This window comes from Oncorhynchus kisutch, linkage group LG1 (genome assembly GCF_002021735.2).
Source record: "Oncorhynchus kisutch isolate 150728-3 linkage group LG1, Okis_V2, whole genome shotgun sequence".
Taxonomy (NCBI): domain Eukaryota; kingdom Metazoa; phylum Chordata; class Actinopteri; order Salmoniformes; family Salmonidae; genus Oncorhynchus; species Oncorhynchus kisutch.
The window spans coordinates 72,630,989-72,643,446 of NC_034174.2; the positions used below are offsets into that span (position 1 = coordinate 72,630,989).

Below are 12,458 nucleotides of genomic sequence, written 5' to 3' on the forward strand. Positions count from 1 at the left end.
AGCTTCAAACTCGCACAAAGACAGGCAGTTCGCATGTACAGCCGAACACTGATCCAAATTCACTGAAAATCCGAGCAATGCATAGCAACCTGTTTTCTTCTCCGGAGGCCAGTCTAATAAAAATCTGTGGCGCGGGCGGAAAATAATAGGGAAGCACACCTACACTCTCAGGAACACAACTCCACGTAAACGGGGACATAATCAAAGTGACAAGCGCTCCATCCCTCCCGCCCGCCCTCTCTCTCCCACCCACAGCTAGCTAGGGACAGAGAGATGTGCCGTGCGCACTTCACATACACAGGGTTCGAGCGCTTATTGAGTCAAGTGCGAGTCCAACAGAGAGAGCGAATGCGAGCAGTTGAGTGGGATGCAAGGAAGCAATAAAACAGAGCATTGGAAGAATATTAGGATTCAAAGACAAAAAGTTTCAAAATGAACGTTGTGAGACAATGAAACGGGCTGCAAAAAGGAATTCGTAGAGAGAGGACAGAACATTAAGGATGTGTTTAATTTTTTATTTTGGAAAGGATGTCAACGTTGTTTTTCAAGTAGCTAACAACATTGCCATTCAAAAGGTGAGTATTTATCCTAATCCTTGACAGTTTTTTCATTGGCGAAAACACTTTTCCATTGACAGGACAAGTTGTCATGAACTTGAACTGTTTTTCTTTTAGATTGGTTGGTTTTTAGGTTGGCTAGTCGAAGAGTCTTTGTTGTTCTTAACATGCAGCGTTTCGACGAAGCTCACTTCATACACTAGTTAAGGCCCCGAAATAAACTGCAGAGTAATCTTGTCTGTTTTCACCAGTATTATGTCACGACATGAACTCCTCGCCTTGTAGAGCCCAGTGAAACCTGTTGTCTTCTGCTGTTCGCCGTCCTTCAGACAAACACTGTAAAATGATCAATGAATCCGCTAACGTAACGCATTGTTCTGGCCTATAATGTCAATCAACTGTAAATGATGCGCAGGCAAATCCTAATTGTGTGACATATTTTATTGACTAGGCCGTTGGCGATGTGGCATGCCAGTTTCAATATGCTGAGAGGTTTGATTTGCAAAACTCGAAATTAGATCAGATATGGACATATAATTCCTATATTCAGACATTCTTATTTCCTATATGCGCGGGAATAGATTTCAGCACTGGACAGCTCTACACGTCAGCATCAACTTTGATATAGTTTAGCAAGTGCGTAGGCCTACCCTGCACTGTGTTATAAAAAAAAGTATAATTTTAGTTTATCATTGGCTATTCAAAGAATGGGATATCTCGTCATCCCATATTTTTTCATAGATATGGGAAGGACATGTTTTTTTTACACAATCATGTGCATTCGTGATAGACGTGCAGATCGTGCATATTTGAATGAGATACTGTGTTCATAGAGCTCCCATCAAAGCCATTCAAAAAAGACGGACATAACTTTCCCCCCTTCCTATTACTTGCCTACAATAACGTCTGCCATAACCATGTATAACAATGCTTTATTCAGTGATGACGACGCCACAACGCCACCAATCACCGCTAAACCGGATCAAAAGTAACACCCCATCCTCTGATGTCATAATCTCTATACCCCCTGTTCTTTCCTGACAAGCGGATGCCCCGCCCTGTGCTGTCACCTAAACTCTTCACTTTCTTTTTCCTTTCTTTCTCCCCTTTTAATGTCAGTCTCAGATTAAAGAAGAACATTTAAACCAGGTCGCTTGACTGCATCCACCTTTCATATCACAGTTTGGATTAGGAGATTACCACACACGCACATGCAAACGCCAACATACATGCATACACACACACGAGGGCGCGCTCGCTCACACACGCACACACACACACACACACACACACACACACACACACACACACACACACACACACACACACACACACACACACACACACACACACACACACACACACACACACACACTTTTATCCATTCATATTAATTTCCCCTGGGATTAAGTGTTTCCGGATTCAAGGCATATTTGAGCTGCATTGACAATTCCAGGCCCTAAATGTATTGTGCTGTGTAGAGTTCTGTTGTGGAGTAGGTTATGGTGTGGAGTAGGTTATGGTGTGGAGTAGGTTATGGTGTGGAGTAGGTTATGGTGTGGAGTAGGTTATGGTGTGGAGTAGGTTATGGTCGGGGTGCTCAGTTGGTAGAGCATGGCGCTTGTGACGCTGTGGGTTCTATTCTCACGGGGGACCAGTATGTAAATGTATGTATTCACTACTTTTAAATCACTCTGGATAAGAGCGTCTGCCAAAATGTAAATGCGTTGAAATATCTGGGTGTTTGTCTCTGTTCTGTGTGATTCAGTTTTACCCACATTAAAGTAAATCAGTCCTGTATGTGACTCAGTCACTCAGGAGAGCACTTACACCTCTGGTGTCTCTACCCTCTGGCTTCACCTCGGCGGCGGTGCCTCGTGCTAAATCATCCCCGCTCGACACGGCAAATCAGAGCGTCGAGGAGGGGAAAGAGGTTCCTATGGAAACGGCTAATAACTATCATCAACATTTAATTACTCCTGCTCTCCCTCAGGGACTAGTGGTTCCTGACTGTCTCTGGTTGCGTCCTAAGTGACAGCCTATTCCCTATATAGTGCATTACTTTTGACCAGAGCCATATGAGATGTGGTCAAAAGTAGGGCACTATGTAGAGAATAGGGTGCCATTTTCTTCCTACTCTCTATATACAGTACCAGTCAAAAGTTTGGACACAACTACTCATTCAAGGGTTTTTCTTTATTTTTTACTATTTTCAACAATGTACAATAATAGTGAAGACATCAAAACTATGAAATAACACATATGGAATCATGTAGTAACCAAAAAAGTGTTAAACAAATCAAAATATATTTTATATTTGAGATTCTTCAAAGTAGCCACCCTTTGCCTTAATGACAGCTTTGCACACTTGGCATTCTCTCAACCAGCTTCATGAGGTAGTCACCTGGAATACATTTCCATTAACAGGTGTGCCTGTAACGTTCGTCTGTGGGAGAAAGAGAGGAGGACCAAGGTACAGCGTGGTAAGTATTCATTATGCCTTTTAATGAAAATTAATACTCGAACAAAACAACAAAACGATAAAACGAGAATGACACGAAACAGTCCTGTCTGGTAACATACACAAAGACAGAAAATAATCACCCACGAAACACAATAGAAAACAGGCTACCTAAATATGGTTCTCAATCAGTGACAACGATAAACGCTGCCTCTGATTGAGAACCATACCAGGCCAAACACAGAAATCCCAAAACATAGAAAAAGGAACATAGACAACCCACCCAACTCACGCCCTGACCATACTAAAACAAAGACATAATAAAAGAACTAAGGTCAGAACGTGACAGTGCCTGGTTAAAAGTTAATTTGTGGAATTTTCTTAATGTGTTTGAGCCAATCAGTTGTGTTGTGACAAGGTAGGGGTGGTATAGAGAATATATTTGGTAAAAGACCAAGTCCATATTATGGCAAGAACAGCTCATATAAGCAAAGAAACATGGAAATCCATGATTAGTTTAAGACATGAAGGTCAGTCAATACGGAACATTTCAAGAACTTTTAAAGTTTCTTCAAGTGCAGTCACAAAAACCATCAAGCACTATGATGAAACTGGCTCTCATGAGAAACGCCATCAGGAAAGGAAGACCCAGAGTTACCTCTGCTGCAGAGAATAAGTTCATTAGAGTTACCAGCCTCAGAAATTGCAGTCCAAATAAATAATTCACAGAGTTAAAGTAACAGACACATCTCAACATCAACTGTTCAGAGGAGACTGAGTGTATCAGGCTTTTATGGTTGCTGCAAAGAAACCCCTACTAAAGGACACCAATAAGAAGAAGAGACTTGATTGGGCCAAGAAACACGAGCAATGAACATTAGACCGGTGGAAATCTGTCCTTTAGTCCGATGAGACCAAATTTAAGATTTTTGGTTCCAACCGCCTTATTTTTTTGAGACACATAGTAGGTGAGTGGATGATCTCCGTATGTGTGGTTCCCACCGTGAAGTACGGAGGAGGAGGTGTGATGATGTGATGGTGCTTTGCTGGTGACACTGTCCGTGATTTATTTAGAATTCAAGGCACACTTAACCAGCATGGCTACCACAGAATTCTGCAGTGATACGCCATTCCATCTGGTTTGCGCTTAGCAGGACAATCATTTGTTTTTCAACAGGACAAGGACCCAACACACATCCAGGTTGTGTAAGGGCTATTTGACTGAGAATGAGAGTGATGGAGTGCTGCATCAGATGACCTGGCCTCCACAATCACCCGACCTCAACCCAATTGAGATGGTTTGGGATGAGTTGGACCACAGAGTGAAGGAAAAGCAGCCAACAAGTGCTCAGCATATGTGGGAACTCCTTCAAGACTGTTGGAAAAGCATTCCAGGTGAAGCTGGTTGAGAGAATGCCAAGTCTGCAAAGCTGTCATCAAGGCAAAGGATGGCTACTTTGAAGAATCTCAAATATAAAATATATTTGGATTTTTTTAACACTTTTTTGGTTACTACATGATTCCATATGTGTTATTTCATAGTTTATGTCTTCACTATCATTCTACAATGTAGAAAATAGTCAAAAATAAAGAAAAAACCTTGAATGAGTAGGCGTGTCCAAAGTACTGTATATTCTACAAAATGTCCTAGATCTGTAATACATCTATATGTCTTGGAAGCCTCCGATGTTGAAGATGCTGATATGGTTAACAGTATGGCTACATTCGGATTTTCACGTCTCAATGGGAATCAGGTTGACTAGAAAAGACTACTGTTTCCTCAGCCTGTGGCGATGGATTCGTTATAATCTGGCATTATCCCACAGACTCTCAAACTGAGAAACTCAAGCTGTCACAGTCTTCCATTCATATGCATTATTCTTCTCCTCCAACCTAACTCAGATACACATTCTTGTCCAATCAAACTCCCAGGATCCTCGGGAAGTGGTATGGAAAGACTTGATACGTGTGACCCTGGTTAACACTGTGTACACTAAACACTCCTTAAGATACAGTGGAACTGGTGTGATGATGTCAATAATGTCATGTCAGACCCCTGGATATATCTCTCTCTCTCTCTCTCTCTCTCTCTCTCTCTCTCTCTCTCTCTCTCTCTCTCTCTCTCTCTCTCTCTCTCTCTCTCTCTCTCTCTCTCTCTCTCTCTCTCTCTCTCTCTCTCTCTCTCTCTCTCTCTCTCTCTCTCTCTCTCTCTCTCTCTCTCTCTCTCTCTCTCTCTCTCTCTCTCTCTCTCTCTCTTTATTTCTTTCTTTCTTTCTCTCTCTCTCTCTCTCTCTCTCTCTCTCTCTCTCTCTCTCTCTCTCTCTCTCTCTTTATTTCTTTCTTTCTCAGCTCCTTTGGTCCAGCTGCTACAGTGGTTGATATGTAACAATGCTGACGTAATCTATCCCAGCCTCTTACTGAGGATTTAAGTTGGGAAGGATCCTGGATCCTCAATCCGGCCAATAAGCACACGGCAGGAACAACATCTGTCCATCTGCTGTGTGTGTATGTGTGTGTGTGTGTGTGTATTTGGGAGGGAAGAAAATTGCCATAGACTGTCACGCAAAGGTAAAAAACAACCCTGCTAAATCCTGTCAATCTGTGGACTGTGTGTGGGTGTGTGTGTGTGTGTGTGTGTGTGTGTGTATGTGTGTGCACTCACTCTCAAGTCTGTGTTTTAATAACTCCGTGCTGACGTGTGTCGACGTGTCAGTTTCGTTGACCCAGCCGTGATGTCACAGCGCCTTAGTAAGCTACTGCAGTTGGACATGTGTTTTTCTACACATAGCTAACTCCACACCTCACTTCAAACCATCCAGTGCTGCTGTTCTATAGCGTGCAGCTACAAACCTGTTACGGCTGTTATGCAACGCTTTCCCTTGGTCGCCCTGATAGTCTAGCGATCACATAATGGGTACTAGCTCTAACCCACTACGTCACCCGGCCTCTAACCCTGTCATCAAGCCAAACACCCGATCAATTGTTCCCTTAACAGGAGTTCAGCACAGATTCCCCTCTTTTTCAGACCTTTGGCCCCTCCTATGTCTGTTAGTGTGTTCCACCCCATGCTGACATGAAGGGGCCTCGGGCGACCGGCTACGAGGGACTCAATCTATAACCATCATGATGAATATTTGTCTGTTTTTCTTCACGCATGAAGAGAGTTGACCATCCCACCCTCCTCCTGCATGACATGTGTAGATGTAGGAATACTGTGCATTGGGTGCTGTGATTCTGAATGACCTTAAAAATTCATACTGTTCTCTGATTTGCTGTCATTCCAGGAAATGCATCAGAAGGAGGCAACGCTGATATCTCCAAGGGGTCCTTAGACCTGAGGCTGTTGTCCTCCTGCCCCTCTGCCCACAGCCTCCTACCAAGCTGGTCTCTTTTAATGGTTGGCACTGGCCACCGCGGCCCTGATTACTGCCCACACAGACACAGCCTGATGATCACTGGTGCCATGGGAGCGGTGCGAGTCAACAGGTAGGACCGGGGAATAGGACAATCAGCTCCTTTTCTCCCCCTTTTCCTGCCTCTAAACGCCTGTCCTTGTTGTCTATTCTTGGACTGTAAAACACAGGAAAATCATGTTTTTGACTGCACTGGGCCTTTAACTCTTAAACCTGCCATGTCTCCTTCGCCCTCCTCTCTAAACTCATGTGTTTTGTTTGGGTTTTTGTTTCACATCAGATACAGCATCGTAGCCACCGATGAAGACCACTTCAAGATCTCCACCTTGGGCCTCCACAATGGCCATGGTCCCCTGATGCACCACAATATGACTGGGAGGAGTATGGGGGGCGGAGGAGGTGGTGGTGGTGGTGGTGGTGGAGGAGGAGGTTCAGAAGGAGGAGGAGGTGGCAGCTCGCTAGCCCTGCGAGCAACAGAGCCTGTCCACAACGGCCGCCAGATCTCCACGACGGGGCCCAACCATGTCCGGAGCCGCTTCGTGAAGAAGAACGGCCAGTGCAACGTGGTTTTCCACAACATGGAAGACAAGACGAAACACTATCTGGCCGACATATTTACCACCTGCGTGGACATCCGCTGGCGTTACATGCTGCTCCTCTTCACCTCTACCTTCCTGCTCTCCTGGTTCCTCTTCGGGGTGGTCTTCTGGGGAGTGGCCCTGGCCCATGGGGACTTCGACCTTCGACCCGGCCTGGGAGAGGGGCCTCTGGCCGGCTTGGAGGGAGGAGGGGTGGAGTGGAAACCCTGCATCCTACACGTCCAAGGCTTCGTAGGGGCGTTTCTCTTCTCCATAGAGACCCAGACCACCATTGGGTATGGGTTCCGCTGCGTCACCGAGGAGTGTCCGGCGGCGGTGGCTACGGTGGTGGTCCAGTCCATTGTGGGCTGTATCATCGACTCCTTCATGATCGGAACCATCATGGCCAAGATGGTTCGACCTAAGAAGCGGGCGCAGACCTTGCTGTTCTCGCACCAAGCGGTAATCTCCATGCGGGACGGGAAGCTGTGCCTGATGTTTCGCCTGGGGAACATGAGGAAAAGCCACATCGTGGAGGCTCACGTCCGGGCGCAGCTCATCCGGCCGCACGTCACCGCCGAAGGAGAGTACCTCCCCATGGAGCAGACGGACATCGACGTGGGCTACGACGAGGGCCTGGACCGCCTCTTCCTGGTGTCTCCACTGGTCGTGGTCCACGAGATCAACGAGAACAGCCCGCTGTACTGCATGAGCAGCGCCGACCTGACGACAGAGGACTTTGAGATCGTGGTGATACTGGAGGGGATGGTGGAGGCCACGGCCATGACCACCCAGGCCCGCTCCTCCTACCTGGCCAGGGAGATCCTGTGGGGCCACCGCTTCGAGCCCGTGGTCTTCGAGAAGGAGCACCGCTACCAGGTAGACTACTCCCGCTTCCACAAGACCTACGAGGTGCCAGCTACTCCGCACTGCAGCGCCAGGGAGCTCCGGGAGATGACAGGCCGATCCCACTCCCCCTCGTCTGCCTCCGGCTCTAGTTCTACCCGGTCAGTGTCCCCTCTCGGTCCCAAGTCCTCCGGCCTCCACCTCTTGCCTCCACACTCCCCCAGCGCCTTCTGCTACGAGAACGAGGTGGCCCTGTGCTGCGGGGAGGAGGAGGGGGAGGAGGTAGGCGAGATTGGTGTGATGCTGGGGGGGAGGGACGACGGGGAGGGGGAGGAGAGGGACGTACAACTAGACATCTTCCAGGAGAGATTTCAGGACCAGGTAGCGGTGGACATGAACATGCTGTGTGTGCTGGACATGGACAATCAGATTGACAGGCTGCAGCCGGCTATAGCTCTTGATGCGCTGGGCTTCAGGAGGGAATCAGGAGTGTAGTGACTGATTCACACTATCGAGTCAAACTGAGACAAGACAATCCTGCGCTGGCCTGGTTACGCATCCACTGTAGTTGCTGGAACTGTGCTAGAAAGGATATTGTGAGAGGAAAATGTCCAAGCCAGCCAGGGCCGTAGCTACATATGAGGACACTGAGGTCCAGACCTAGTTAATAAAATAAAAAAAATATATATATATATGTATTTTTGGGGAACTCATTCGGGGTCTCAACTTGCTGTTGAGAGTTAGATTAGTAGAATACACAAGGTGCGATTTTGAAACTTGGCTGCCCCAGTTTTTCTCTGTCACTCACTGACAGTCACTCATTTAGCCCATGTCGTTAAAAATACAATTAAAATAGGTGAATTATTCTAGTTAGTCTAGACTAAACTTGTAGTAATCATGACCAAATGACTGACTGGGCACATAGGGCACATGCCCAGGGGACCTGACCTCCAGGGTTCCCCCCATTGATTTGGTTAGTCACTCTCACTCAGACATCATATTAACCATAAAGAACATTTCAAACCTTTGTTTAATGCTTTACCATTTGTTCATAAAATACTTTCTGCTAACAGATTCCCTCAGTACCTAAATGATAGTTTTTAATCCTGGTGCTGAGCTAATTGTGTAGCTAGGCGATGCGTTTGTAGATCGACTGAGGTGAATGAAGCTTCAGAAACCATAGTGATAATGGCTTAGGTCCTGTTTTTTTTTCTCTTCTCCAAATAGCATTTTAGAGTTTTTGAATTGTATAGAAATGCAGTAAAATGTCCTCACTAACAGTCAGACCCTGGCTACAGCCCTGAAGCCAGCACATTGTGGTTTGGGGTCGGCCCTGTAGTGTGAATCAGTCATAGAAGACTCTCGTGTCTCGTGTCCCGAATGAACGATGTGCCCTTGGTACAGTTCCTCTGCTTTTTTGTGTATCCAACCAAAGTCCGAACAGAGAGAAGGAAGGAATTCTGCAGCACAGCGAAGAAGGTTGAATGACCTTATTATTCTCTCGAGTTTCTTTTTGTTTTTAAACATAGTTGTGTTCAGTACACAAGTCTAAATTTGAATTTTATAGCGTAAGACTTAAATGCATTCTTATTGTATTCAATATTCTGTTGTATATATTCTCTGGAATAATATTCTTTGTGAAGTGACTTTTGGTTCCATTCAACCAAATCTTGGTACTGTTTTTTCTTCATTTACAGAAGCTGTCATGAGTCATTAATACTTTCAAAACCACAAATTAAGTTGATGTGGTATTAAAAAGGATTTTCTGTTTGTATATATATGATTTTTCATGCTTAGAAACTAGGGCCGGGATGATACCAATATCACGATACTCGCTAATATTGTGTCAAGGAAACAAAGCATGACGTGGATTTAACTTCTTCAGGAAAACATCCGTAATGTTGGAAACAAACATCATTATGTTGTCATTCAGAGTCACATTTATTTATTTATTTTCCAAGCTATAGCACCCAATAATTTACATACATTTTTTTAAGAACCAAAGAGTTTGGTCTGCTTTGTGTTTCAAATGAATATTGTGATACTGGTAACATCACAGACCTATTAGAAACCATGGTAATTTTGTCTTCCTGCTTAAGGTATATTACTGTTAATGTTTGATACATGAGCTATGTATTCCAAAATTAGTAAATATTTTATGACGGAAAATAAATGATGGAAAAACAATGAATCTGAACAGAAACTGAGTTGGAAATAACATGTATTGTCCAGATAAAGAATCAAGAGCACTTTATTCTGTATTTTATCAAAATAAATATCTAAAAATAAAAATGAAATATTTTAATTGCTGTTTTGTATGAATTAATAAATGTCTAGTAATAATAATAATAAACAAGCAGCAGTAGCTGTTCTGGTTGACACACTCTGCTCTGTTCTCACACAATTTTTTCCCGTCAGTCCCAAAGGTCAAAGGTCAAACTGACCCCATGTTGATGTCCACCTGTTTCTGACTGCTCATTGGTTGGCCTGTTTTGGGGAAGTGTGTGTGTGTGTGTGTGTGTGTGTGTGTAATGTGAAGGCAGGGGGTTGTTGTTCTCTAGCTCAGTGACTCAGAGGTAATCCCATACACACACCTGTCTTTCTTACCATTCTCTCTTTCTAATCCAAAACTGGGGTATTACCCCAAATCTGTGTCGTACTCAAATAGCTCAGTACAGAGAGTTTTTATTTGGCAAGTTGTTTTTTTAAAACGTCCCAGAGAGTGAGGGAGAGAGGGTTAGATAGAAATAGAAATAGATACAGACTGGAGAAGGACATACTAGGCCGAGGGGCAGTGGGGAGGGAGAGATGGAGAGGAGAGGAGAGGAGAGGAGAGGAGAGGAGAGGAGAGGAGAGGAGAGGAGAGGAGAGGAGAGGAGAGGAGAGGAGAGGAGAGGAGAGGAGAGGAGAGGAGAGGAGAGGAGAGGAGAGGAGAGGAGAGGAGAGGAGAGGAGAGGAGAGGAGAGGAGAGGAGAGGAGAGGAGAGGAGAGGGAAATAGGGAGAGGAGAGGAGAGGAGGAACAGCTTGCTAACACAACACAGTCGATTACTGTACCTACCCAGTTCACCACTAGGGGGCAGTGAAGACTGCTCCACCACAACAGACCAATAGAAGAGAAAGTATGGTATACCAGCTCCCTCATGTGGTAAATTATCAGTCAACCATAACAATTTTTTTAAAGACGACTAGTCACAAAACCTTTATTTTCTGAAGTGCTAAGGCTCACCGGAACCCTTTATTTTCTGTATATGAAGAATTTCATTCCAAAACAATATCCATTTTCAGAAATGTTAGTAAATGAGCTTTTATTGTTTAAAGGTGTTATGAAAGAGATTGGTGTGTTTTTTCACTGTCTAATCATGTCATGGGGTTGTTCAATGACAGACATGTATTTGTTTAAAATCTATCACTTGATGGCTTCGTTTCAGAGAGACAAAATGCTATATATCCGCCTCATTCTCAGAGGAATAAGTAGTACTGCTAGGTTTTACACAGTCGAATGTAACAAATAACTACATTTTTTATAGAGTACTGTACAAATTATACATTTATGAAATCAATGTTTATATAAAACGTTTAATAAAATGCAATACAATAATAGGTCTGTCATTTAGCAGATGCTCTTATCCAGAGTGACTTACAGTAAGTGCATTCATTATAAGGTAGCTCGGTGAGACAACCACATATCACAGTCAAATATACTGGATAGGAACATTCAAGCTAAACAATGGATTTACAGTATAGCATTTTGAAGACAAACACATCAAACCCATAAGCAATCACTGGTTAAAAAACACAAATGTGAAATTGGTGTATATAATGTTTTGGGAATAAACTCTTCATTTAATCTCTTGATGTGGTGAGGTAACTATAAGCACAAGCTATAACTTTTTAAACTATATTTTCAAGAGCAAAAACAAACAATTCTTCTACACGTCTTCAGCAGTCAGTGTTGCAGAGCTCCGACAGGGGAAACTCCTGTAATGTCATATGTCGCCCCAACATCTTCCTCTCCTGTAATCAAATCATTCCCATCTTTAATTGTATTAAATGTGTTCTCCTGCTCTAACAGGCCACTTCCCCATCTCTATCTCTCTCTCCTTCTCATCCTTCCATCATTCTCTCCTTCCTCTACTACTGTCAGTTCAAACGAGCCGTTTCCCCATCTCATACGCTATCTCTCTGTTGTCCCTCCCTCCCTCCCTCCCTCCCTCCCTCCCTCCCTCCCTCCCTCCCTCCCTCCCTCCCTCCCTCCCTCCCTCCCTCCCTCCCTCCCTCCCTCCCTCCCTCCCTCCCTCCCTCCCTCCCTCCCTCCCTCCCTCCCTCTCTACTGATGTCGGTTAATTAGCCACTGTGTCACACCCCCTTGTCATCAACATCCATAAAAACGACCAGCTGGGTGACCTTTGGTGACCTTTCTCCAGACTCCGTCAGTCATAATGGCTGACTAGAGGATCTAGGATCTGGGCTGTCTGGCAGGGGGCTGCTGTAAAGCTTTGTAGACCTCCTCTGCTGCTGTTGGTTTCTGCCCTGAGGTTGTGCGGGGCTGTGTGGGGCTGTGTGGGGCAGTGGGGCTAGTGTTAGGGAATAGGGGCTAGTGTG

The 12,458-nt window shown here is 44.8% G+C and overlaps 1 protein-coding gene across 1 annotated transcript; it reads left to right on the forward strand.

Moving 5' to 3' along the window:
* Nucleotides 1-251: 251 nt before the first annotated feature.
* On the forward strand, nucleotides 252-10,546 carry LOC109883604 (ATP-sensitive inward rectifier potassium channel 12-like). The gene is made up of 3 exons (XM_031832229.1): nucleotides 252-575; nucleotides 6,303-6,504; nucleotides 6,712-10,546. Exons 2-3 carry the CDS (start codon nucleotides 6,413-6,415, stop codon nucleotides 8,348-8,350), a joined length of 1,731 nt encoding a protein of 576 aa, XP_031688089.1. The 5' UTR covers nucleotides 252-575; nucleotides 6,303-6,412; the 3' UTR covers nucleotides 8,351-10,546.
* The last annotated feature ends 1,912 nt before the right edge of the window (nucleotides 10,547-12,458 follow it).

Bases quoted from the DNA above. Each gene is read 5' to 3' on its own strand.
- LOC109883604 (XM_031832229.1), top strand. From the start codon at position 6,413: ATGGTTGGCACTGGCCACCGCGGCCCTGATTACTGCCCACACAGACAC. The intron at 6,505-6,711 runs GTAGGACCGGGG...GTTTCACATCAG, and splicing joins GGAGCGGTGCGAGTCAACAG to ATACAGCATCGTAGCCACCG.